The sequence below is a fragment of the Pungitius pungitius genome, chromosome 18, assembly GCF_949316345.1.
Source record: "Pungitius pungitius chromosome 18, fPunPun2.1, whole genome shotgun sequence".
NCBI lineage: Eukaryota > Metazoa > Chordata > Actinopteri > Perciformes > Gasterosteidae > Pungitius > Pungitius pungitius.
Window position 1 is genome coordinate 6,334,019 of NC_084917.1, and position 27,590 is coordinate 6,361,608.

At 45.9% G+C, this 27,590-nt stretch overlaps 1 protein-coding gene across 5 annotated transcripts in view; it reads left to right on the forward strand.

Annotated features, from left to right (window-relative positions):
- LOC119226348 (mediator of RNA polymerase II transcription subunit 13-like) overlaps nt 1-27,590 on the forward strand; it is a 55,503-nt gene that overhangs the window by 14,402 nt on the left and 13,511 nt on the right. For all 5 annotated transcript variants that reach the window (XM_037484236.2, XM_037484235.2, XM_037484238.2 and 2 more), the window contains exons 3-5: nt 462-699; nt 19,410-19,494; nt 21,762-21,845. In XM_037484236.2, coding sequence (XP_037340133.2) covers nt 462-699; nt 19,410-19,494; nt 21,762-21,845 — 407 coding nt within the window. The remainder of the gene's footprint in view (nt 1-461; nt 700-19,409; nt 19,495-21,761; nt 21,846-27,590) is intronic.

The window sequence follows — 27,590 nt, forward strand, 5'->3', positions numbered from 1 at the left end:
TTTATGCAGAATGATGCTTTTTCTTTTTCCACCCTCTCGATGTGTAATGTTACATAGTGAAATGAAAACATGCGATTTGAGGTTCTTGATCAACAATCACTAATTACGATTTATACTGGAACGTTATGGTGGACGGAAGGTTTCTTTCAGAATGACGATACGTATTGATTATTTTCTCAGTTGATCAATACCATGTTTGGCTATTATGTCCCCAAATAGAAAAAAAAGTGCTCAAGACGATGATTTATCCTACTGTGTCATTTTGGACTAAGCAGAAAACCGAAAGATATTCAATTGGCAATGATCTAAAACGGAGAATCAATACATTAGAGAGGCTGAAATGAGGGAAATATTTGGTGTTTTTGCTTATTATCTACAATGTGTTGTATTTGAATGTTGTGGAATGGACCGCTCACGCCTCTCTCCGCCCCCTCCCCCCCCCCCCCCCCCCCCCCCCGCAGGCTGAGTTGACGGGCATCAAATGGCGCTGCTATAGCTTCCGCGGCAGCGGGGAGTACGGGCCGGTGATCTCCTCCCCGGCCCAGGACGACCCGGTTCTGCGCAGCTTCATGCGCTGCGTGCAGGCCAACCTGCTGTGCGTGTGGCGCCGCAAAGTCAAGCCCGACGCCAAGGAGCTGTGGATCTTCTGGTGGGGCGAGGAGCCCCGCCTCGCCGACGTCATTCACCAGGAGCTGGAAGGTGAGGACGCAAGTGGGACACGGGTCGCGAGTGGAGAGGTACGGCGGCGTGCGTTGGAGTTGTAGGCGCAAAGAGGGGGGGGCGAACGGGGTGTGGCTCAGCACGCCGCACGCTCAAAGGTCGCGTGCGCTGTTGGTTTTATAAGATGCGGAGGCTGCATCGATCCGGCCTGTGTTTGAGCCTCCTACGGCACACCCTTGAATTGCTTTTGGCTTTGCAACTGTGGTGTCTAAATGCTGCTTCAGGACTATTGCTGTGATGAAGCACACGGCGATAGGAGGGGATTGTGTGTGTGTGTGTGTGTGTGTGTGTGTGTGTGTGCGCGCGCTTAATGTCTTAGTGAAAATTACACCGAGATATCTCACTTGAAAGAGTGCTACTGTCAGCGCTATTGTCCCTATTTATAGAAAATATTTTCATTATCTCACTGTGCACGTGTGTAGACGGCTAACGTATTGACTAAGGCTGTGGAGGAGGAAACAGGAGAGGGATTATATTGGGTTTGGTTTAGCAGAACAACAACAACAGTCAGGAGGGGGAGGGGGATATTCGATTGAAAGGTTGAAAGCAATAGTGAGAATTTCAGTGCTTACCTCTTAAAGGTGACTTGATGTGAAAACGCCTCACAGGCTCTACGGCAGATATTTGACAGATGTTTTGACTGCTGTTGGGGAGAGTCGCTCCGACTGCACCGGGGTGTCTGATGGAGAGCGATAAACGGCGTACGTTTTTAATCGAGTTGTCTTTGCATCACCAACAGGCGCTGGGAGACCTTATTCCTTCCCCATCCCAAACATCCATGCCCATGTCTCTGGTGTCCCTTCTGATCATTCTATGCCGGTAATGCTCACTGGCGTTAAAACAACCACAGACGAGGGTAGCGATCAGAGTCGGTGGGATGAGCGCCGAGCGGCAGGATTTGGGCACGCGGGGGCTAAAAATGTATCGCGGGAAGCCGCATGACAAGTATGTAGCAGTGTTTGGGCATTGCCTCAGCGATTTGTAGACTGCCACAGCTGGCAGCCTGTCAAATATGACTCGCTTTGAGGAGCACACTGAGATCTAATGAAGTTAACAATAATCTCTGCTTACCTCAATATTTTTTTTTTTACAGCTTTTGATTAATTAAGGTTGACGAATGTGTCGGTCCGAAGGATTGGTTTCTATGGAGATCTTCTAACGCTCAGTTTAATAATTAACACTAATCAAGTACAATTCTATTGGTGGAATATCATTTATTGGAATGAACAATTACATTTGTGTTTCCTTGGTTTTGTATATTTCCGCTGCTTTTTTTCTCGTCTATTTTCAGAATCTGTTGATTACTTCATCGATTTATGAAATCGTGAAAAATGTCCTTCACAATCTTCGAGTTCAACAGCTCGACAGTTAAAATTTAAAATATGCAATTAAAATGTTTTGTTTGAGTTGTTTTTACATTTTGTCTGAATGTATGTGTTGATACTGAAGCTCACACTATACGACTAATGGACGTTACATTCTATTAAAACGTATTTCCAGTCCTACTGCGTAGCCAGGAGAGCCTATGTTGATGAGAAGGGAATGTTCACGAGGATAACTATCAAATACACGCACACACACGCACACACACACACACACGTGCTGCATACAACTATGAAGATGAGACCTTTTAACTTCTAATGCAACATCTCCAAGGTTTCCCTGCAGAGTCCCTATTAAGAAGTGAGAGTAACACTGGTGGTGTGAGAACGAGTTGATAGTTGCTAATTAAAGCTGGATTTTCTTCAAATTAGATTGTGTTGTAACACAGGGACTGTCTGATGAGTGTTGAGTTTCTATTTGCTGTGGGACTGTTTTGTGTCTTGGATTTCGCTCCCTCGTGTCGCCTTGACTTCCCTTTGTCAGTCTGTTCCTGCTGTGATGTCCCCGCTTTTTGGTCATGACAAAAAACTCAAGTTTGCAAAGCAGCGTTTGCACAATGTGGAAAAATACACAACGTTTGTGCCATTTATTCTTATTTACATATTTTATATACCTCAGAGGTTCAGCTAAAGTGTTATCATGGTATTCACATTAATTCAGCCCCGTCATCGAATACACTTGTGTACAATTTTGAAGGGCTTATTAATAATTATAGACCTGGATATTACAGCAATAACATTTCATGCATATTACACCTCTACCTACATATCAGAGAGAAATGCGGTACTTTTTACAGTTATTTGACAAACGGTTATCGTTTAAATTAGGATTTTAATTACAGATGAATGTCAGTTTATATACTAGCAGAAAGATCTAACGAGTGATTTTTTTGTTGTTGTTTTTTACACCAAAGAGCAGTGTCCTACGACGTGAAGCCATGAATCCCTCAGTGTAGAACCAGTCCAAACAAATGATGCCATTGAGATTTTGCCTGCAGTATGAGCAGCGATGATCTAGCGTAACCTCTCCGCTCCTCGTACTCTACTCTACCTCGCTCTCACATTGTCTTTGGTTCAGTGATGAGTGTTTTCGACACACCGCGGAGTGCTGCCTTGAAATCAGACTGCTGTGTGTGTGTGTGTGTGTTGAGTACACGATGAGAGGAAACAGGATTAATGTGTTGAATCGGCTGAGTCGTCAGCATGTTGTCAGCGCAGCCAAAACGCAGTGTGACATATTCTGGACATGAGCTATGAACGCACACGCGCACAAAAGCATGCATGCGGGCTGGCATGCACACGCATGTTGTCCTCATACCAGCACACAACAATTAGTGTGTGAATGTACACTGAATTTGTGGCTTGTTTATCCAGTGTCACATGCTCTGTGGCTTTGCGTCTTCTAACATGGCAACGGCATTCATGCGGTCACAGTGTCGTCTGCATCATTGTTTTGTCAATTATTTTAAGTATCTTTTCCTTTTTGTTCTGTGGAAACGTAGAAGTAGGCCATCACAACGAGCCAAACCTGTGCATTTCTTGACATTATATTACAATTAGGCATCTGCGTTTGTTTTGCTGCATCAAATCTGTAGTTTTAGTGATTCAGAGGCTAAATGCTGTGTGTCCTGCTGTGTGCGTCTTGCTATGTTACAAAATAAACATAAAAACTCTTAAAAAGATTTTAATGTGAATGAAGAATCACTGACAAAGCAATTGGAAACAATGCATTTTCTGCTTCACTCTACCTACTCATTTCCTTCATCTGTTTATTTCCAAATCGTTAAACGTTAAACTGCGGCGAGGAGATCTATTTCCACTGCTCATAGCTTCCACTGGAGTTCCCCAGGGTTCACTACTGGGCCTCCCTCTCTTCTCTTTATTGTCGTCCAGTCTCTGGCTCTTGCTTCACATCGCATAGCTTTTCTTGCTGCTGTGAGACGAGCAAAACTCCACCTTTTTTAAGTCTCCATCAGTCTTCTGCCATCTATCAGCTCTTAACAGCTGGGAAGGGGGCCACGTGGGGACTCGTAGAGCCGAGCAGTGTTCGTCCGTCCCCGCCGCCCCAACAATCGGATAATTGTCCCCCACCTTTTAGCTCAACCTTGACAAAACTCTGTGCCTCTGTTTGTCTTCGGGGCAAACCCATGGGAGACCTCCCTGTCAATACTGGCAACGCGGAGGAGGTTGGATAACAAACCGCTCTGTGAGTCCAACATCATAGTCAGGATTTGGACCAAACATCGCTCCCGATTTAGACCACTGACGGCCATAATTTACAATTTTCATAAGTCTGTGTACCTCGTCCAGCCGCAGCCGGACTTATCCTCCGTGTTGCATCTGCTGTTCTGACTTTAAAACCAAAACCCGTACTGTGCTTTCAGGCCGTGACCTAGACGTCTGTCTCTGTGTTCGGATACAATTTTCCAATTGAAATTATTCATCTCTCTCCTTGCAGTGGCCTTGCTGCCTTTTTTCCCTCCCTTTTTTTTCACGCCTGGCTTAGATGAGCGTGACTCATTACCGTGTCTCTATAACAACGTCACTCTTTACCTGCTTGAAAAATTGTCACGTTTTTGATGGCATTCTTCCAATTAATCCTCTTGTCCTCCTCCCAGATTTGTTTTTCCAAAGGATGTAAATGTATGCTTTTTGTAAACGGTAGAAGCTCAATTCGGCTTTTTATTGTCTTCCATTCCCAGTGTACAAAATGTTTAATGTTTTGCCTTAGAGTGCATCTGTGAATGTAACTATCATAAATAACGGCTCAGTCAGTAAGAAGTGCTAGAGGTGAAGTGCAGCAGCCATTAGAGGGGCTTGGTGAGTTAAGAATTTCAAATAATTCAACTTTTGCACCCATCCAAAATGTCCTTTTGTATGAAAAGATCAGTAAGATGGAAATGACAGATTTGATCAGTCCACAAATACGCTGAAAACTCAAAGAAACAAGCGTACGGTAGTGGAATTGATTATGGATTCGCTGAGTGTGTGGCTGAGGCGTTATCTAGTTAGGAATATCTACAGTAGGAAAGCTGGGGGGCTGATGACTTTGATAGGCGGTGCTGCTGTGTGCCACAAAACCAGCATGTGGTCAAGGTGAATGCAGGAGGAAGCGTTATTCACTTAACACTCCACTCCATCTATGCTGTAAGATCACAATCATTTCAATTGAGGTTGATTTAATATATTTATCTTGTGCATTAGACCCATATCAAATTAAATGAGTTATTATTTGTATGGGATTTAAGACTAGTTACCTGCATTGCAAGGCTCCCGGTGGGAATATCTGTTTCTTTTCAAACAAACAGCCTTCCACCTCCCCGAGTTTTCATTTTCTCTCTTGAAACCGTAGTGAAGCTGAGAGGAATACAAAGTAGGGGAAATCCAGCCTCAAAAAGATTGTGACTGGAATCAATCCTAGCTGGAGGTGAATGTTGTTCCAGAGACGGGAGTCTTAACTACACTGTCTCAGAGAAATGATGTGCGTACTTAAATTCAAGAACCCAATGTAAATATTACCCAGCTGAGAAGGGAGGGGAGGCAGGGCAGTGCCGAGATGAATGACGGTAACGCAACATGTTTGAATAAACGACCAAAAACGACTCCCCTGCGAAGCACTCTCTCCGACATTGTTCTTTTTAAAAATGACTGGGGCGATGGTGCCGCACGGAGCAGTGTGATGCGCTGGGAGCTGCAAGGTTGTTGGTTCGAATCCCAGGCTGCCCCGTGTGCCGTGTCCGTGCCAACCCCCCTAATTGCTCCCCAGGCAAAAACGTAACGCATGGGTTATAATGCAACGTAAGTCGCTTTGGATAAAAGGCGTCAGCGGAATGACATGCAATGTAACCTTCAGCGTCACTCGGCCCCAGTGTCCTCACGGCCACCAGTCCACATGAGATTAGTGGGAGAAAACGAAGATTTAAAAACCTGTGTCATGCGTATCCGTTATCAGCCCCGCCGTTCGGCTGGTGCAACAGAGATATGTGACCGACAAGTGGATTAGAGCGGGAACGCTTATGAGAGAATAATCAGAGGTAATGGAATTATCAGAGCAGAGACCGGGGAGGGGAGTCGGACGTGACTTCAGGCGCCCCGGTTTAGACCAAACAAAAATCAGAGCGACGCTGCCAAATATGCACGTGATGCATCGCAGTCCGTCTGAAAGCTGCAGCTGGCCGCTGTGCCCTTCATCAACACCACTGGTTGCCATATTTTGTGGAGCTGGAGGGGTTGGAGGTGTGTTTATGCACACACACACACACACACACACACACACCATGACAGGTCACTGTTTTTGTGTGTGTGGCTTGACTGACCGTTATCATTACTTGTGTGTGTCCGTAATTGGCCAAGTGCGCGCGTGTGTGTGTGTGTGTGTGTGTGTGTGTGTGTGCGTGTGCGTGTTGGCAGAGGTCGCGTGGCAATTGTCCGGTGTGTGTGTGTGTGTGTGTGTGTGTGTGTGTGTAAAAAAAAAAAAAAAAAAAAAAAAGCGTTTGCCAAATGTGTGCGTGTGTAGCAGAGCGCGGGAAGGAGGGCTCACCTCTGCCTCCATCTGTCCACGTCTGGCCGCGAACCCGTAATCCGGCCCGTGGAGGCGAAGCCTCTTCTGCCCGACCACCTGCTTGAGAAATGCAGGTTACGGTTAAGGTTATGACTGCCGCGGCCGCGGCGGCGGCGGCGAGGAGCCGCACCGAGTTGTTCCCGTCCACATCCCGCTCATGTTGTCTTACATTAGCAGACCGTCGCTTCTTCTGAGCACAATGAACTGCTGACGCGTGGAGCGCTTCATGTATTTCTTTGAGAAAGTGTTTGTTGCTTACAGCAGAGAAGCTTTTGATTTGTTCTAATTATGTGCAGCTGTTCTAAAAGAGGTTGCACTGTCAGTCACTTCGGAAGACAAGTTACTATCCTGCATTACAAAGGAAAGCTGCAGCAGATGGAAACTTCAAAAGACCCTTTTTTTATTTTTTGATATGATTCAGTATTAAATTCAAGACAACAAACTTAACATGTATGTTGTCTTTTAATTATGGCATTTTGACGTCGGCCTCTTAAAGGAATAGTTTGACTTTTTGAAAAACATGCACACTAAAGTCTAAACTAGATTTATGGAGAGTTAAGTGCGGAACTATTTATAGTTGCCTGGCAACCTCAGGGTTTTGTAAAAACTCTAGGAAGTTCCCTAAACCCCCAAAATATCTTTTTACTCATGTTTTTCTGCAGAAAGCACAAACAACTGTAAAATGTCCCACTCAGTCTGTATCTTAGTCACAATTTATTAATTAGAAAAAATATTAGGCATCCATACAAACACTATTCATTAAGTGAATAACAATCAACTATTGTCAAATTTATACAAATTCAAAATATTGATCTGATCTGAACCAAGTCATATTGATTTGGTCATTTAACTGTCATTAAGAAAGCAAATGAATATATGTTCCATAATCTCAACGTGTTTCTTTACCGTGCTGTTTTTTTTATGGTAATTTTTTCTGCAAATATTCAGAGCGCCAATTTTACGGCGACTCGTATAATTCGCCCAATCCCACCTGACGGAGATATCAAATCCAGTCAGAGCAGATGAGTGACTGGCCACGTCGGTCATTTTGGAGTAAAATAAAGCGGGCAGAAAGTGAATAAGAGCGTTGAGTGAAAAGTGAAAGACGCCCCTGTGACTTTGGGAAGGTTTTTATTTTTTCTCTGGGGGGGGGTTGCCTCAAAGAGAAAATAGTTGAGTGCAGATATTCATCACCGCTGGTCTTTTTCTGATGAACGATAAGATGAGATTTCACTGATGAAGTTAAAAAACAAACTCGTCTTGTTGAATCAGCTGATGATTCTGTTTAAATACAGGAAGTGTTGCAAGAGTTTCCTCTTAAAAAAAAAAAAAAAAAAAAAGTCCATCCCTGATCTAAAATGATTCTGCAGCCCTTCTTTCTGTGTCAACAAGTTACACTTACTCATTCTTTCCCCCCCCCCCCCCCGACACCCGCCTCCTCCAGCCCCCCCCTCCCCCCTGCTACTCCTCCTCTTGTCGGGCTTTGCTGTGCTTCATTTGCTCCTCTCCTCCCTTGTTTTTGGGGTTGCGTTCTGTGATGCTGGGGTGGCGAATGTCTGCGAGCGCGCTCCGTTCCCTGGCAAATAAACAGCGGGGTTGTACGGTTGCCAATCAAGGCCTACTTTCTTTTTATTCCCCCGGGGTTTTCGCTCTCAGAAGCAAAACTCAAACAGCGGGAATGAATAATTAAGCCCCCCCGATTTTTTTTTTTTTTTTTTTTTCCTTTTTCCCTGAGTCGGGAACTGGGTCGCTCGGCTGACACATGTCTCAATGGCGAACAACCTCGGTGAAAGAGGGAGCCCTGTGGAGGTTATAAGAGCCCCATAAAGGAATGCTGCTCACCTACTGAGAAGGGCACAGGGAAGACACAAGCATTTCACTTATTCCTTATTTTCCTTTTCATTCCATTTTTTCTTTTTTTTTTTCGGTCTGGCTTTTGCTGGTGAAAAAGTGAGTCACACGTAGAAAGCGCCGATTCCATGATAGTAAAAAAAAAAGAGAGAGAGAAAAGAAAACATGATCAGGAAAAAGGGGAGGTGAGGCGGGAAGAAGTGGAGGGAAGGGGGAGGACAAGGCAGAGATGCATGTAGTGAGAGGGAGGGAGGGAGGGCGGGTGACGGGAATACATGCTTCCAAAAGAAGGGGAAAATAAGTGAGTTGTTTGGAGAGGAAAACATCTGCGATTTCTCTCCGGGCCGTTAGATATGCAGTTGGTTTGTTTTTTCTGCACGCCTCCCTTTTTTTTTTTTTTTTTTTTTTTTTTTTTTTTTTTTTTTTAAAAGGCTCCGTGTTTGCCATCCTGTCGGCAAAAAAAGGCCTCGTTCCACCTCGTGTAGAAAAGCGGTCACTCCCAGCACGCATCCTCCTCATCCCAAATGCGTTAGACGGGGACCAGCGTGGCCCTCAGCTGCGTCTGCTTCCTGGCTGGACGGACACATGTCCACCATCCAGTATGCCCTCCCCTGATGTGCCTCCGAATGGGGGGGAAAAAAAAAATGGGTTTTTGGGAGGGAAAATGAAACCTGACTTTTTCCCCGGATAGCCCAAAGAGGGGAGGGGGGTGGTGAGCTAGGAAACGAGGACTGGAGGAAGCGGACTGAGAGCCGAGGAAAAAATGTCTCCGTTGTGTTTACTTGTCTGTAAATGTAGTCGGGCAAGGACCAAGAATCTGTGATTTCCTTCCCGCCTCCTCTTATTTTCCTCTCCACCCTCTTGTGGGGTTGTCAGGGTGTGGTGACCTTTGACCCCCTGACCCCCGTGTGTGTGGTGTGTGTGTGTGTGTGTGTGTGTGTGTGTGTGAGTGAGTGTGAGAGAGATGGAACGGTAGGAGTGAAGTTTCCCAGCTGCAAGGGGAGGGGGGGGGGGGGGTGCGTTTTTTTTTCCTTTTGGTTTTGAAAGCAAAGCCACAAACTGAAAGAAGGAGAGCTCTGTGTGTGTTTCAGGGAGAGAGTGGGACTGAGAGCAGGAGCGTGGCAGAAGTAGACGGAGGAAGAAGAGCGGCTCGGAGCGAACTAGGAAGTGTTGTGTCGCTGTAAGGGAATGGTTGTAAAGTGATGGGAAAACAGTGAGAAAGTAGAAGGGTGGGGGCAAAGTGTGGGGGGAGGGAAGAACAAGGGAGGGAGAGGATGACGTTTCTCTTTGGCATTGAAGACAACGTGGTGCTAATATAGGAACACAGGTTTGCATGAATGCCTTAAAGCAAACAGACGGTTTATTTAGCTTTTCTTCGGGTTTGCCCCTGCGGCTTTATGTTCAGTTGGAAAGACGTAATCCCTTTTAATGTATTTAGGGTCTCTGTCCATGGGAAGATTTATGTTTGAGGTACTTTAGAGATTGTGGGGCCAATATTTATTCAGGTTCTTTATTTCTGTTTCACATCTAAATTCAGATTGCAAGTTATTTTTATATTTCTAATGAGGAAACTCAACCGTTCTGTGCAATAAAAACCTAAAAGCATGCGTATAGTGCGGAGGGGGTCAGACCAAAGCCACTTTCTGTGCATACAACAGGATGATGTACTGTATATATGGGCAGATATTCATTGTAACATGTATCTGCTATATCAGTCAAAATGTGTTTTTCATTGTGTTTTGTAATCAAAATGAAGGGTCTAAGAACAGCAGGCATCATACTTTATGTTGTAGACATCGTAAAGCTCTTTGATGCCAATTTTTCATTATATTTTATTCCATGTTACGTAAATTTAATGGACTTGTGTGATCCGTTACTTAGCAGCATTAGATGCAGGTGCAAAGGTAACATCATTTTGGTTGCTATGTCTCTATAGAATCAATAGCAGCAGATCTGGTTCAAAATAAAAGTACCTTGATGGAACAATGGAACACGCCGTTGTTTATTTGGATGGATCCAAACAGCCCTCCTGCAATTGTTATTTCAGATTTTAAGTATTTTGATGTGCAGTCTTGAAATTTGTTCAACACCAAAGATGACCCGAGCTGTTTATGTATAATAAATGAGTGCGAATTTAAACGGCACGAAGAGCGAGGTTTCCTTTTGATCCTGCTTTTTGAAGGCTGGCCAGCTGCCTTTTTTGATATCTGCAGTTTGTGAGGCCTCTCAGCCGAGTGACTACAACGGACAAATGGATTTTCTCCCCCCGGCGTTTAAAAAAAATAAAAAATAAAAAAAAATCAGCAGGCATAGAAATGCTGTATTTGTGCTGCACTACCCACACAATCAATGTCTCCACGATTGGGCAGCTATTGGGAGTCCAGCTGTTTTGTTGAAACAATTACCAGTCTAAATGTAGTCACGCTCCTCAATATGCACCCTACTGATACTTAAAGACGGGCCATGAGAGGGAATGAAAACAGCAGAGAAATGCCCCGGAGCTGCAGTTCCACAATTGGCACCAAAAAACAAGTCGATCCGGATAGTTAAAGCAGCAATAAACTATATTTACTTATTTTCTCTATGGCGACTCCACGGCCATATTTTACACAGTTGATGGAATAGACTTAAATTCATAATGTTTACTTTTCTGTTACGGATTTAACTTTTCAGTTCTAGCGGGGCCCATGCTGTAAATCCCTGCTTGGTGATGCCTCTGAAATGAATTACCACACTTTTTTTTATATTTTTCTTTTCTTTTTTTTTCTTTTTTTTACGAGAGGCCGTTCTGTCATCATCAGTATGTGTTTATCCTTGATCTTCTGTAACCACATTTTGGGCTGAAAATGCCAGAGAAGTCTACCGAATTGTCATAAAAAGCCAGATAATTAGACCCTTAGAGACCAAAAGCAGAAATGATCCGTTTGAAGCAGGAGTCCCACACAACGCTGTGGAAACTACGTTTTTTTTTGTTGTTCCTTTTTGGTTAAAAGATTTTCTTGTAAAGGCAGAGTTAACATCACACTGACTTAAGTAAGTTCTACATCATATACAGGCAATCAAAACAATTGAGCCACACTTGTCTACTAGGATATGAACTAGTTTGATGATTTGCTCTTTTATCGCTTACGTCTGCGAGTACTAAGGACACGACACGGACGCAAATGAACCGCAGCCAGAGAGGAGAGCTCTCCATCTTCCTCTCAAGGATGAGAGAGGAAAAGATGGAGAGCTCGCCTGTCCATCTCTCTCTCTCTCTCTCTCTCCCTTGTCTCCCCTCTAGTGGCAGTTAGGAAGCCCAGTGGAGTCCTGCTAAGCCTCTCAATAGCTGCCCTGCCTCCCACCTCGAGGCCCATTCACTTCTAATGAGGTGCTCAAGTAACAGTGGCTTAACACCAGGGTCAACATCACAGAAATGGGGCCCTTTCACACCGCTGTGGCAAAAGTGATTAATGATATCTGCTCTCAACTTTTTAATCGGCTGTTTCGATGGAATGTGCAGTTGTGTGTGTGTGTGTGTGTGTGTGTGTGTGTGTTGTATTTTTTGTGTCCCCACCAGACAATTTGACGATCAAACCGGATCTTATTACCTTTGTTATTGGGGGGGATCTGCTACCTGCCTGTGCGTGGCACTAGACGGTGCTTGACACCTTGTTGTTGTTGTGTCACTTCACTCTACCTGAGCAACGTCGGCGTCACTGAAGCTTCGCCTGGAACGCCGCCGAGGTCCGGCGCGCCGTCTGCTGATTGTGTGTGTGTGTGTGTGTGGGGGGGGGGGGCTTCGGCGTGAACAGAGGTTCGCGTAGGCAGAGTTCAGTTCCAGTTTCAAGCAGACGGCACCGTTTCAGGTCTGTTCTCCTGTCGGATGCTTTTTGAAGCTTTTCCACTAGCGTTTTGAGGAATCAGCGTCCCTCGCTCTCCTGTGTCTGTGTGCGTTTCATTCATCCCTCGGTTTGACGCTTGGTCCGTCCCGTGTCGGCGTCTGAAGGATGACGGCTGCTCCGCACGTCACGGCGCTTTATGGCTCCCGTCTTGGGGATTTTATGGGTTGTCTGGCTGTAGTTTGTTGAAGTCTTCATTTTAGATTTACAGCAAATTTCCCTTGAATTACAGCAAGAGAAAATGTGAAAATGTTTCCAGTCACCACAGCCGTGTAAACATGAGGCGTTTGGGGCATCGAGAGTTTCTGCATCTTTTGTTTCTCCAGAGAGCCCCGAGAAGGAGACACTAACCTACCAAACAACGCGAAAGGAAAACATGTCCTCTCCGCGGTCCACTCGGATGTTTCCACCTGCCGACATGTTTTCAGCCATCCCAAACACTTAATAATGTCATATTTTGACTTCTTGCGAGAAGAAAAAAAAAAAAAACATGAAGTTCCCGGTCAACCGCCTAGAAACACCACTGTTGCTCAGAAACATCTGCTGGCATTAATAGCAAACTGTAAATACGAGGCATCTCACCACAGTCGGCTGTGGAAACGGAAACAAACCGTTTCTGTCACTTCCTGTCAATTCTCACTACAAGGAAAAGGTAGACGAGGCGTTGGGTTCGCCGTGCAGTGTGTTGTGAGCCATGCAACTTAAAAAGGAATAGAATAAGCCATGACTAATGATGATCTACCGGGCTGATGACATAATGAGAAACACCCGTAATGAAGAAGGCGCGAGTCGAACGTTTATATTTCAAAACGTATTTGATCAAATCTTTTGAAAGGGTTTATTTCCGCGACGGACTCCATGTTTGCAGAGTTTAGTTTGTTTCGTGTCCCCGTTGGAAATAATGACGCGAGACCACAGAGACTCGATGGGTTTTCTTGACAAAACAGTCCAGACACGTCGTCCGATGCATTTATTTATTTCTCGGGGACTTGTGGGGAAAACAGTTGGCAGTGAGCATCCCAAACATGGTGTGTGTGTACGTGTGTGTGTGTGTGTGTGTGTGTGTGTGTGTGTGTGTGTGTGTGTGTGTGTGTGTGTGTGTGTGTGTGTGTGTGTGTGTGTGTGTGTGTGTGTGTGTGTGTGTGTGTGTGTGTGTGTGTGTGTGTGTGTGTGTGTGTGTGTGTGTGTGTGTGTGTGTGTGTGTGCACACGCTGGGTTGAATGAATGAGCGGCGTGTCAAATGATGTAAGGTTGTGGTGCACATGTTGGCTTTTCTCCTCCCGGCTGTTTCTTTTTTGATTGTCCGGGTTAGTCAGAAGCCAAAGGACACACACACACACACACACACACGCCTTTTTTCCACAGTCGGCATCATACAAATCCCATTTTTATTTCCAACCCTTTGCTGTCATGACTTTTCAGAGCGCTTTTCTTCCTTCTTTGTTTCTGTTTTGTGTTCCGCTTTGCTTCTAGTTCGGTTTCCCTCATCTTTAACGCCACCATCATGTAGTCGAACCTCTAACCACAAAATATCACACTCTCATCCATTTTTACAGCAGGTTATATGAGATCTCTCGCTTTGCACTTGATGTTGTCAATAAAGCCGTGGCTATATCCTCTCTGTTCACCCTAATTACACCATCGCCTCTGCTTTTTCACAGTAAAAACCCTGTGAATTATTAATGAAAGTGTCAACATGCTGTTACTAACGAATCACACGAGGTATCGCTCCAGTTCAGCACCGGGCCGACTGGTGAGACGCTAAATCAATGAAGGGATGAACCTTTTTTAGAAGACAAATGCAAAGCTGAAAAATACACAGAAGAAAGTGTTTTAATCTCCTAAAGAGTGGAACCGCACACGTTGGGTCTGGCACGCCGCGTTATGTGCCGCCGCTCCTCTTGGCTGGAGGAGAACATCTGAGCCGTGGGCAGCTGGTGTTTTCTTGTGTTAACATGATGCATTCAGTGATTCTTCTTTGTTGCCTCAATTATTTATTTTCCTCTTTATCTCCTGCGTGCCCGTGACGCTTTGCTCCCCTTTTTGAGTTTTTAAGATGTGCATCTTTGTCGGCGAAATAGATCCCCGTTTGCTTTCGCCTCCCTTCATGCTTGATCTTTTTTGCCTCTTTTCTTTACACCTTCTTCCTAATCGCCTCCCAATCTTGCCGCTCGACACAAGCAGCAGGCGCGCCTACAGTGACCCTCAGTCTGCGTCGCATCTCTGCGTTGTGTCCTCTCCTCATTAGTATGCCTCGCGCATGCCAGCAGCAGAGCTGCTTTAAAGCTCCTAATATTCACACCTGTTCACGGCTGGCAGCAGTGTGAGCCGCCGTGTGTGCAAAAGTGTGTACTTTTTTTTAAAGTTGCGACTAGATTCATATTCTGTGCATATTCAGATTTGTTCTGCAAACCTCAGCTGGATGCGAGCGCTCACAAAGTTCCTGTTTTTGCGCTCTCCTTTTTTTTTTCTCATTCAAGTGAAATTCCCCCGTTGTCAGAGCCAGCGATCTATAACGAAGTGCTGCGAGCAGAGAGGTAACCGGGGGGAAGTTGTATGAGGGAGCATCGAGGACGCGTAGCCCGGGTCGGGACGCCAGCCACCCGTTTCGTGCCCTCCGCTTTGACCTCCGCCCCAGGAGACGTGACTCCTCCTCCTCCTCCTCCTCCGCTGCTGCTGCTGCTGCTGCTGGAGACGCACGCAGAGACGCTCGCGTGTAAAATGTGGCCTTTTTGTGCGCTCGTGTTTGTGCAAGTGCATATGTTCGTGGCACAGCATTCACACCCTGGTCCCTCCTCTCGCCGCTCCGCCTGACTCACTCCCACAACTATGCGAGCAACTACAGCTCAGTCACCTAATTGATTCCAGACTTTCCCCTCATCCCTTCGCTCTGTGTGAGCCTCCTCCTCCTCGCTGTCACTGCTCCTCGTTGCGTCCATCTTTCTGGGTCTTAGTGTCTGCCATGTGTGCATTCAACCGATTTCGCGTTTGCGTACATGCACTCGTGAAGGAATGTGTGGGGTTTTTAAAGCACAATCGTGCGTTGATTTACCGAATGATACCAAAAATGTCGCCTTCACCCAAAGAACATGGCAATCATAAAGTAAGATGACACGGTAAGGGCTAAATGTCACGTTTATATACTTTGGGGAGTATTGCATAGAGGTTCTCCCAGCATCCTTTGTTTCTAGCCAAACTTCCTGGAGAGGAAAAGTCAACACGTTTTTGTACTTGAGTGAATCTAGAATACATGTATTTTCTGTTTGGCCCTAGCTGCATTAACGATGACTCAGTGACTGAGTAATGCAGCATACGAGTGCCTCGTTAACAGCCTGAACAAAGACGGTGAGGATTACTGCTAAGAGTAGTATCCTGTGCTCCTCCTGCTCTCTCCTCTTTTTGTCATTCTGATGTCCATGTGAGTGTTGCGTGGGAAATGGGGCCCCGTTAGATCTGTTTTTCTGTATTCCTTCGAATCCTGGGTGGGAATCGCGGAGAATGCAACCGCGTCAGAAGATGCATAAAAAGAATCTGAATTGCCGAGTGCGGTGGAAGGGAGGTGACAGTTGAACTGAACTGCAACATGAAATCCTAGAAGCCTGCGGTTGTGAATCAATATCAATACAACTTTTAGGAAGATATTCGATTATACCGAGATGGCGTTTTTATGACTTTCAAAATATTTATTTTGGCATCAACGCCGTCCACCGCACACTCATTGTTGTCGTCCTTTCTCAATCACTCTCTCTCTCTCTCTTTCTCTCTCTCTCTCTCATTAGTGAAAACACGTAAGCATACTAAGGCATGTTGCTATGCACCAACACACACACACACACACACAGAGAAGAGAGACCAACCTCTGCTCAGACATGCAGCAGGGTATCTAATTAGCAAAGTGGCAGTGGGGTTTTGTGTCAAATCTCACACACACACACACTGCCGACTGATTGTTGATTGCTTGCGCACTGCAGAGACACCACTGGACACCAATACGACTGGTGGTATTGTTGGGGGGGGGCAGATGGGGGAGGGACGCTGCTCCTGCCTTCTCCCTCACCGATCAATACCATCTTTGTGTTTGTCGTAGTGGCGAGTGGTCACTCCCCCTAGTGGTGTCACACCGACACATCCGCGAAAGCGCAGGGGGGGGGGGGGGAAGAGAAGAGAGTTGTGAAAGTGAGCTGAGGAAAACCCGGGAAAGACGGAGGGACGCGAGTGTAGAAAGTGGCGGCGGCGGCGGCGACCCAGTTCCATCGCTGGTTGTTTTGTGTTTGGGGCGGTGCAGCAGTTAAAGGGCACGGAGGCACGGAGAGGTTTGTTACTGTAGGCTCACACACATGAATATATGTACAGCCCCCCCCGCTGCCCACAGCTTGCATGAGCACTAAAGGCTCCCTGGGAGCCGCACGCAGCAAGAGGCACTTAATGGTTTTGACCATTCTGATGCCCGATGTAGCGCTCCCACTGAGCCAGTGGAGTTTTTGTTCTTGGATGTGCAACAAAGATTCGGTTAGATTGAATTTTAGAATCATTTAAATTGTTGCCTGTTATTTGATAAATGTATTTTTCATAAAATACTACAGGAGTCTGATGGTTATCAGTCAGTCCACTTATGTTCTCAATTTCCTACTTTTATTCACTTTCTATGGTATACTTTTACAATCAAAGTAATTAGTTTTCTTTTTATGGATCTGTTTCCTTTAATAAGGAAGAAAGGGGAGAGGCAGTGGCTTTATCGGTCATAATCAGTAAAAAAAAACAAAAAAACAACAACCTTCCAGTTGAATCTAATGGCGGCTGATCGCATCCAGTCCCCTTTAACATGACGCGGTAGCTGCCTATAGCTCAGACAGAGCTGTGTGATGGATCGCCATGCGTTAAAGCCCTATTGCACTCAGCTCTGCGTTTACTGTCTACAGCGCACATTTCCCCTCAGGCCATCTGTGTTCCTCCTCCTGATTAACGGGCAGTAAAACCTCCACACGTGACGGGCCCCTGACTGACTGCTGATGAAACGACAGGTTCACCATGTTCTACACGCAGCCCTGCAGGAAAAAACCCCCCCACTTTTTAAAAAATTCATCAGCTCATTTTTTTTAATTTCATGCCCACATCGTTTTCCATGTCAATAATGCTTGTGTGAGCTTTGTTTGCTACACTTTGTGTTGATGTGGCGCTACAACATGCAGGTTTTCTTAGGCACTCAAGCATGTGCTGCTTTACTACGACTGGTGGGAAATCGTAAAACACACTGTACCTGCTCTGTTAAGTGCTACAAAACCACCCGCACAAATGAAAGGGGTGCGAATGTGGAAAAGTTAATTTCGGGGGCCATCTGTCTGGACGACGTGCGGCTCGGCTTTGTCAACTCGTAGCTGGGAGTTTTGGGAGGACTTGAGGTGTCGGGGGGACAATTACGGAGTCCTTAGGGGTCAAGAGCCTGCTGTGAGTCGGCTGTGACGAGCGCGAATGAAGATGCGGTTCGGTGGTGGGGGGGAATAAAAAAGCAGTGGAATTGTGATGAGAGGGAGAGAGAGAGAGGGAGGGAGGGAGGGAGAGCGTTCGAGCTAATGAGCTGTATTTGCTTGAGACTTGGCATTCTGCTCGTGGCGCTCGCTCTATCTTTCCCCTCTGTAGAGGAGCTGGCTAGAGCGAGCTTCCTGTCTGAGCCCTGAAGCAGGAGTAGATGAGGGTTGGTGGTGTAGGGGGGAGGGGGCGAGCGAGGGGGGTGGGGGGGGTGGGGGGGGGGTGTTGGAAGCAATAGAACAGAGGAAGGAGGAGGAGAAGGAGGAGGGCGATGGGCGGGAGGGACCAGTGTTGGAATTGAATGCCAGGGCGCCATGTTCTCACCGCCAGCGTTTCCATGGTTACAGGGTAATTCTGGCGAGTAAGGAAATTTCATTCACTCTGGTATGAGGAGGAGGAAGAAGTAACCCAGGAGTGAAATATCAACAAAGCAACAGAGAGAGAAAGGAGCATTCACACACAGACACACACACAGACACACACACACACACACACACACACACACGCAAAATGAGGGAAGAGAAAAGCTCTACTGGGGTTTATGCCACCCATCCCCCAGGCAATCTGCCTCTGCCTCTCTTTGCTTTTTTCTTGTATATTTCTGTGATGCTTGGTTTTGTTTGCCACCACCCTTAAAGCAAACACAACACCCACAATGCTCCAGTTCTTCCTGGAGCCCTGCAGGAATATGGCAAAGAACAAAGAGAAACGCTGTTAGCTGGCCGCTGTGTGTGCGTGTGTGTGTGTGTGTGTCTGTCTGTGTGTGTTAGTGGGTTCTTTTTGGTACGGGGGGGGTGTTGGGGGTTGGTGTCGAGGGGTCTGAAGAAATCAAGAGGGCGCTGAAGTGCTCACAACACATCTGACACACGTGAACCGGCTGCAGACATGTCGGAAGCTGGGGCAAAGTGCAGCTGACTTGACCGCGTTTTGTCTCCAGCTGTCTAGATTGCACAGAGAAAAAACAAAAAAGATATATAACACGGTGTGTGTGTGTGTGTGTGTGTGTGTGTGTGTGTGTGTGTGTGTGTGTGTGTGTGTGTGTGTGTGTGTGTGTGTGTGTGTGTGTGTGTGTGTGTGTGTGTGTGTGTGTGTGTGTGTGTGTGTGTGTGTGTGATGCAGCCGCACTCACACTCCAGCTAACTGCTGTTGACAACTGCATGGGGTTCTACTGGGCTCAGTGCAGCCAACCCGACAGCTGTACAACCAACCACACACACACACACACACACACACACACACACCAGCATCTCCAGTGTAATTCTGATATGATGTGCAGGTTTCCTCGTCAGCACATGCAGCATGTTTTGACAGAGGGGGCCATAAACACGTGCAGTTAGACGCTGAATCACGTCTTGTTTATGCTCCTCAAGCTGGTGCTCGCAGATGTTTCGCTGTCACAGAAAGTGTCGTAACTTCACTTTATTGCGGAGATAACGAAGTTGGTGAGATTCAACATCCCTCTATTTGTTTTTCTCCTTTTTCTTCCAGTGTCTGAGGAGGGACTCTGGGAGTGCGGCCTGTCCTACGAGTGCCGGACCCTCCTGTTCAAGGCTATACACAACCTGCTGGAAAGGTAAGGACGCACTTGACTAGCTGCTCGGAGGGAGCTGCTGAACGAAAACACAACAAAAAGTAGTTTATGGAGAGTATAACTTGCAGTATTATGAGATTTGCACTCCGACATTAGTAGCAGCATATAATAATGATGAGATAAGACACTATATGAGGTTGTATGCCAACATTAATGCTTTTTTAAAAGCCTCTGGGCACCTGCTGTATAACAGATGCTGCATAACAGTACAGTTATAATGATATAAAGCTTGTTATTCTAGTTGTTGACGAGCTGTGGATAGCTGCATTATAGGGTGATAAAAACATTCAACAAAGGGTTATTTAGTGCTGTTGTTTTTAGGAAGAGCTTGTACATGCTGATTAAGGAAGTTAAATCATTAAGTTAAATAAAGTAAAACATTCTGAGAGACAAGCATACTGTGTAATGTGCGATTTTATGAATACAAATAATAAATAAAATAGTAACTTGCACATTAATCTGTAATTAAAATTGTGAAATGAAAGTCTCTTACTCGTCTCTCAAATGAACAAGAAGGTCCTTTTTGAAGCAATAAGAGGAAAAACCACCAAACAAAAGAACTTTTTGTCCTATTGACAGTTAGTTTTCTCCCAGCAGCTTCCTCTTAATGAAATTATAATCTGAGCGCTGAATCACTTGCTCAAGTACCCAAAGCTCTTCTTACTGAGTCAGAGCCCTCTGTTAAATGAAGCAGCACATATTTGCTCTCTATTAAGTTAAGCATCAGTGATCATCGTAGGGGGCAGGTTGAATTAACCTTCCTATTACCTTGAAGCTAACTCCTTTTATAGCTCACTATTTCCAGGATGGATTATTTTCACTTTTTTTCCCATATCGTTGAGATCAAATTGATCTCTGTCAATGACTGACTTAATATTTTATTATTTTAATTAAAAAGTTTTTTTTTTTTTAAATTTTTATTATTGACGCATTTTTAAGCAAACAATTACAAATAAAGAGAACATGAATAATTCCATAAACCAAACACAGAATTAGAAAAAACTTGTCAAGAACTACAGTACAACATACACTCAGCACTACGAGTAAGACTGTATGTATCAACAGTCGAGTTCTACGTTTGACTTCTTCCCTTCATTATTCTTTCCCTTTTGAACAGACATAATGATGACGATGATCTTTAAATATACCAACCATATGCTAACCCTGAGCTGAATAAATCATTAAAGTCACATACAGCAAGGAACTAATGAAACAAGACGCTTTGTTTGACAACAAATGAACAGCTCCATTAAGTGTGATAGCTCGAGACGCCTGTCACTCAAACACACTGTGGTTGTGCGTCGGTGACGGGTTTGCGTGAGTCCTTCACGGGGTTAAAGACGGACGAGCGGACACAACTTGAGCCACGTGATGATCGTCATTTCGCCAGGAGGGTTTCTGTGAGCAAAGCGCTGTCTCCGCATTAGCGAGGACTCCCGGTAGTTCCTCCGTGGACACAAAGCAGTGGTCGTGACGTTCACAATGTATCCTGGGCTCGGCGTCCAGTCAAGTGACCGTGCACATTGATCCAATCCACGCCATTGATATCGTGGCCCATACTGACCTTTTTATTAGGCTGTTTGGGTATCTGCCAAGACGTAACCGATCCTCTTTAAGTACGGGTTCAGAGTTTATCTTCTTCTGAAATGAATCGTCCGCGGGGGGGGGGGGGGTCGATAACCCTGAACCAAAGACGGTTGGAGCTGCAGGCTAAAAGCCTGGGATGCTCAGCGGAGTGCAGAGGAGTCCACAAACGCGTCTTGTTTAATTCCTTGACCCGGGTCAGAGGAGCCGGCGGGGAATTCACTGGCACCTGCACACAGAGACCCAGTGGGAACGCGGAGTCTCTGAGAGGAGGCCGAGGCGAGGTGAGGACGGTGGGACAGCCAAATAGGGAGCGGGGGCCGAGCTCTTTGATGTGAGCACATTTTCCAAGCGACGTGATGAAGTCAGCAGGAGATTACTTCCCCATTTTCAGCAGCGTCGCTGTGCTGACGATCCTTCTGGGCCTTGAGGACACTTAGAAAAAAAAAAATGTAAAAAGTCTGAATCATACAAGTTTTTTCTTAGCCTTGTCTCAGACAAAGGGGACTCAAAACCACAAAAAACAGTTCCTACGTGAGGCTTAAAGGTCATTGAGAATCACCATTGAATTGATGGAGGTGTATGACACAAGATATTAAATGGTTTCCTGGCTCTTTTTCCTTGTCTAATGATTGACTTCTTCTTCTTCTTCTTCCCTGCTGCAGATGTCTGATGGATAAAGGGTTTGTGAGAATCGGGAAATGGTTTTTCAAGCCACACGAACTGCAAGAAAAGTCGCTGGGCAACAGGTGAGAACCTCTTTTGATGCACGCAGACGCAGACGCACACCTCAGCGGCGCGCTCTGTGTGCCACAAAGTCTCATGTATGTCAGTCCGCGGGAAATACACACTGCAGAGGTCCGTGTTGTGTGCGACCAAGCTGCATGAATGGCTCTGGTGTGATTCAGTATTTTTCGGATACACCCCCCCCCCGCCCCCACCCCCCTTTTCCTTGATGTTCCAACGGCTGGCTCATGGTGTGAAACTGTCAGGGGGAAGGAAAAAAAAGGAGTGAGAGGTGAGAGTCGAGCTCTCTCTCTCTCTCTCTGAAGAGAGAGTGTGTCACGCTGTCTAAGCGTGTAGGCAATGTGGGGGGACAGTCAGAGACGGACTGAAACGGTATAAAGGAGGGGAGGGGGGGTGATGACGGCTCGTTGCTTCAGCCATTACGGTCGGCCCACTTCAACCTCCTCTGCTGGTGAGGATGCAGCATTCCTTACATCTCTACAACTCAGGCAGAAATGCCTTCCAGCGGGGAAACCTCTTAGCTGTCCCGCTGCTTATTTTAGAAATCTGTCAGCATATCGCCTGTAAAGCTGTCCTTTCGTTTACGTTTGTGTGTTTTGTTTTTTGTTTTTTTTTAGCCTGATGGCCGTAAACTGCCGTAAAGAACTTTAGCTCCAGAAAGTTGACACAGGTGTTGTGTGTCTGCTGCGAGGTCTGAAGTGGTTTAGTTTGTGTCCTCTCAAGAGAGTGTGTGTCCCGCGTATGTATGTTTGCAGAACTACTTTGAAGAAGCCTGACGTGACTTTGGCATCTTTTTTCTAAAAGAGCTCATTAAAAACACTATATTGCAGATATAAGGCATGGATTAAAGGGGACAGAGCTGGGCTCGTAGAATGGATGTGAATCATCCAGTTTACACTCGACGCTCCGCACGGCCACCAAAGGACTCGCATTGTTTCTCTTCATCTGTGACATCAGATCGAATTATCAGATTGAAAGGCCTTCAAAACAAAACAATCGCACCCGGATGCAACTGACATAATAAGCTACCAAACAGCAGTGAAATGTACATACTGATCATTAAATGACATCCGTGTGCTAAATGCTGTGTCTTTTTATGAATTTACACTCGAGCGCAGAGATTTACATGGGAGTGTGTCTCTTTTGTGCGTCGTGTAAATCCTCCTCATTTTGACAGCTCTATATGAACATGTTGTCAGCTGGTACGCCCCCTGCTGAGCCAATCCCGACTCGCTCTGCCCGTAAATTATTGAGCGTCCTGGATGGAGAGACGGGGAGGAAGAGACGGGGAGGGAGAGACGGGGAGGGAGAGAGGGCACAAACGGATACAAATGTTACGCCGGCCTCGCCGCTGCATGCTTGCACTCTGCAGGCGTTGCATGTGTCACATTGTCTAAGAGATCCATGGTTTCCCCCCCCCCCCCCCCCCCCCCTTCCTCATTCCTCCACTGCCCCCTTCCAGCACACATTGCAAACACGCGCATCTTGTCGCAAACGGCACACACACACACACCATCCCTCGTTCCCAGAATAGCAGTGTTGCCCCACCATTGACAGGGTGAGCCTTAAGGACCCCTGCAGATCCCTGGCCGTCAGTGTCTTCATGCCTGGGAGGTGGGGGGGGGTTGCTCAGTTAGCCATACACTGACCTCCTGCCTCAGCTGCAACCGGCTCCTTTGTCTCTTCCCACACGCTTCCCTTTGATCCCCCAACAGGGGGCGCTTCGGCACTACCATGCGTGCCCCCTCACCCGTGCCAGCTCCCGTGCCTTGGCGCCGCCACCTTTTGTAAGGCTTATCTGGTGTTTATCTCGTATGTGTCCCGGGGGCACAGTGAGGATTGGCACATCCAGGACACATCCCCCCCCCCCCCCCATCCCTTCCTCTTATTACCCTCCTCCTCCTCCTCCTCCTCCTCTCTCTGCACAACACCCATGCTCTCTTTGTGTCTGAATAAGAGGAAGGCAGGTTGGTAACGGATTGCATCAGACGCTGAGGGGAGAAACAGAGAGAGAGAGGAACAGGGATACAGAGAGAGTATAGAAGAAGATGCAGGAGAGAGGGGAAGTGCAGGGAGGAGGGTGTGTGTGGGGGGCTCAGAGAAGACTGGGGGTCTTAAATTAATCATTACTTTAGACGGCTGAATGGACGTATTAAAGACTGTCTCTCTCATTAGTTCTGTCAATTCTATGCATGGCAAATACAGCACAGAGTATATTTGTTAATCCAGGTGCTCCCATTGATATTCATGTCCATATAGCTGTGCATAGATAATGTGTCGGTATATTTTACTGTGTAAGAGCGCTGTGCTGTGGTGTGACACCATGAAGCAAAGGGTGCTTGCCTATTTAGACTACTTAAAAAAAAAATACAGAAATCCTTACTTGACCTAAGAGAACAAGACTCCTCTCCTCTCCTCCCCAGGGAGAAATGACATTGAAATATTAGCCATCTCCTAGGCAACAAAGATTTGCTGTTGGCTCACATCACAAGGTCATAGAATCTCCAGAAATATAAACAACAACAGAAATCTATATCAAAAACATGTTTCTCTCATACCACCATTTTACACTCTACTGGGCATGCATCTCTTATTAGTCCTGTGAGATAATTAACCCGATGCCAAGCGTGTTTAATTTTATTAATTTGCACAATTAAAATAGCATGGAGAATAGATATATGCTCGGGAGGAAGGGAGCCAGGGGGTTTGTACAAAGTCTTTCCCAATATGAAGAGAAATTTGATCAAATTGAATCATAAACGGACCGAAGACAACAAAGATGAATAAATATGTAATTGGCAAGTTTGGTCTAAAGGTGCTTTTTAGGGGCTTTAAAAACACCTCAACTCCAAGTTGCGTCTTGTGAGTGAAACAAAAGTCATGTGCTTCTGCAGAAGATATTATGTGCCATGCAACGTTAGTGCATTAGTAATAGTTTCAAACATCATTCAAATTGAAGGCTTTTAAGGTTTCCCTGAATTTGGGCTGTGTGATAGTTAATTGTTGCTCTTTCACTCGTAATGGGATAAATATTTTGGACATTCACATAGAAGCAAACAAAAATACACTTAACCTTACGGTTCTATGCAGGTTTAGTTCAGTGTTTTTTTATCATCATTTATTTCTGCTTTAATGATGAAAGTTCAAAGGGGGACATCCCGTCATGTCTTATGTTGAATATTGGGATCATTGAAATGCAGTGTTTTCTCCTTTTGAAACCTTGTTTCTGGGGTTGAGGACGTGTGAGGGGCTAGCCACCTTATTTCTAATAATACCAGGTAAAACCACTGGGGGGGAGAGAAAGGGAAGAGGAAAATACCCTCCTAGATCAATAGAGAGGATGGTGATACATCACAGCAACAGCCTTCCGACAGATCCTTTCCCTCTCGTTTTAATTAGGACCGCAGACATGACGGTAAAAGCCAGTATTTTGCGTTTCACAAAAATCTAATTTTGATTACGAAAGGCTGATCCTTTTTCTCTGTGGCCACAGAGAGGGCGATGCGTATGTGCACGGTTTCTCCTTGAGCGCCTTTTCATTGTGAATCCATGAATACATAGTTGAGGCGGTGTTTGAGCAAAGCCATTGAGATAGCAACCCCTGGCTAAAACCACCCACCGGGAGCCGCTGAATAATACATCCGGCCGGCTGCAGCCCCCCTTTGCGCTCGTGTGTTTTTAATACTGGCGTCGTGTCACGGGGGGGGCGCGCGCGCGCGAACACACGCCAACCCACCTGCGAGTCGGGGAGAGCGCCGCGGTGACAGAGTCCGAGTTCGCTCGGAGACGCGCGGGAAGAGTTGCGCAGCCGGAGGGATGAAGATGACTCTTAGGAACGGTGCTTCCTTTGGCGTCAGACGGAGCATTTACGGTGCAGATTAGGGGAGATTAATCCCCCAGATTTGTGAGTCTTAACAAAATGCCGTCATGCCTGCTTCGTGTGTCTGACGGTTAATGATGTGTAAACAAAGTTATCACATCACAGGCTTTAGATGAAGAGAACATTTGGGGGGGGGGGGGGGGGGGAAGTGTTTTTGTGCACCTTTTTTCTTTTCAGCCGTCTATAGCATTCTAACCCTAATATCATCTTGTTTTATTTATTTATTTATTCACGCTCCCACCGGGTTAAGCGCCAGGGAGTCCCCACAACCCGGAGAGAACCGCTCCTACTTTGTGTGCGTGTGATTGAACACGCGACACGTGTGTGAAGTCCATGATGCATGCGGTACATGAGCGGGCTCCCCTGGTGGCTGAAGGCGCCGCGCGATGAGGCGCAAAGACGCAGCTGCTTCACGTCCTTTGTTTCAGGGGCATTTAAACAGGACCGTGATGCACATTATTATGTCTGCAGTCTACATGCATCCCATATAGACGTATTCGCACACATTAGATATTATGTATAGATTTTTTTGCAGTTGGTTTACAATCTCCGACACTTACTGCACACATAAAGCCAAACAAACTTACATTTCTGAGTGTGTGTGTGTGTGTTCCCAGATCTCCATTCCCTGATTGATTTCACCATAAAATTGGGCTCAGTAGCCACCCATCAAAACTGATCTCATCGATATGTGTGCAGCAATTGTAGTGCGTGGCACTGAATTATTCACCTGCTCCTCTTTCTCTCGCTCTCCACGCTCATCTTGCACTGTATTTTTTTCTTCCGTGTCTCCCTAATATCCTCTCTATGCTTCTATTTTCCACTTTTCATCTCCTGATGCATTTTACCTAATTGCTTTACCTCTAATGCTCACTCTGTCTCCATCTTCTTCAATTGCTGTCTTTCCTTCTGCCCAGCTCCTCCTCCTCCTCCTCCTCCTCCTCCTCACATCTTTTTTTTCCCAATGCCCCAACACACACCACCTCCTCCCTATCTCCCTCTCTGTCTCCTCTCTCTACATCTCTCCAGTACACTGTCAGCCCTGAGGCGAGCCTTAACCATCGCTCCTCTTCATTTATTAATACCTGTACTCATGCAGCTCGGCGCACACACACAGCTGCCGCACATCGCTGTCCACTGTACTCACACACATGTACAAAAAAAAAAAAAAAAAAAAGCCACACGCACTCTTGGTGAGTGCACAAATGTCCCCCAAGGATGCAAGAAGCCCAGCCTGTCCACACACTCGCACTCGCTTACTGTGCACAAAAATGCCCTTTGTGAAAGGATCAGTCGAGCAGCTGCGTCGGCCTGCAGTTTGATGCTCTTTTAGTGCTTCTGCTTTTCACTGAGTCACATTTTATTGCACTTTATTGCAGCTGCAATACCTCTTCATAGTAATCTGATATTAGTTAATGAAGACAAAAAAAAATCCTGCTGACAAAAGTATTCATCCATTAATTATTCTGGATCTTTTGATATTGTGACAGCTAAATAGACAACAATTCAAAGAAACAACAGCAGGATTTGTCATTTTTTTTACAAGGGGCCTTGAGGGAATCGTGTTTTTGTACTCCCATCAGTCCCGGTCGTTGCACAAACATGTCGTAAAAATATATAATAACTGCATCAACAGAACTATCATCACAAGAGTGGAAATAAATTCTAATGGATGCTTCATTTCACAGCCTTATTTAATCCTGTGTGTAACACTGTGAAATACATGCAAACCTATTGATCAATCAACCAATCACAGGAAGAAAAAAAACACTCCCTAACTCATTTATTTCAAGGGCCTTCAGCTGGTTTTGCCCGTATAAGTAAATTACTTCATGACAAATTACTGTTTACTCAAAAGATAATTGGA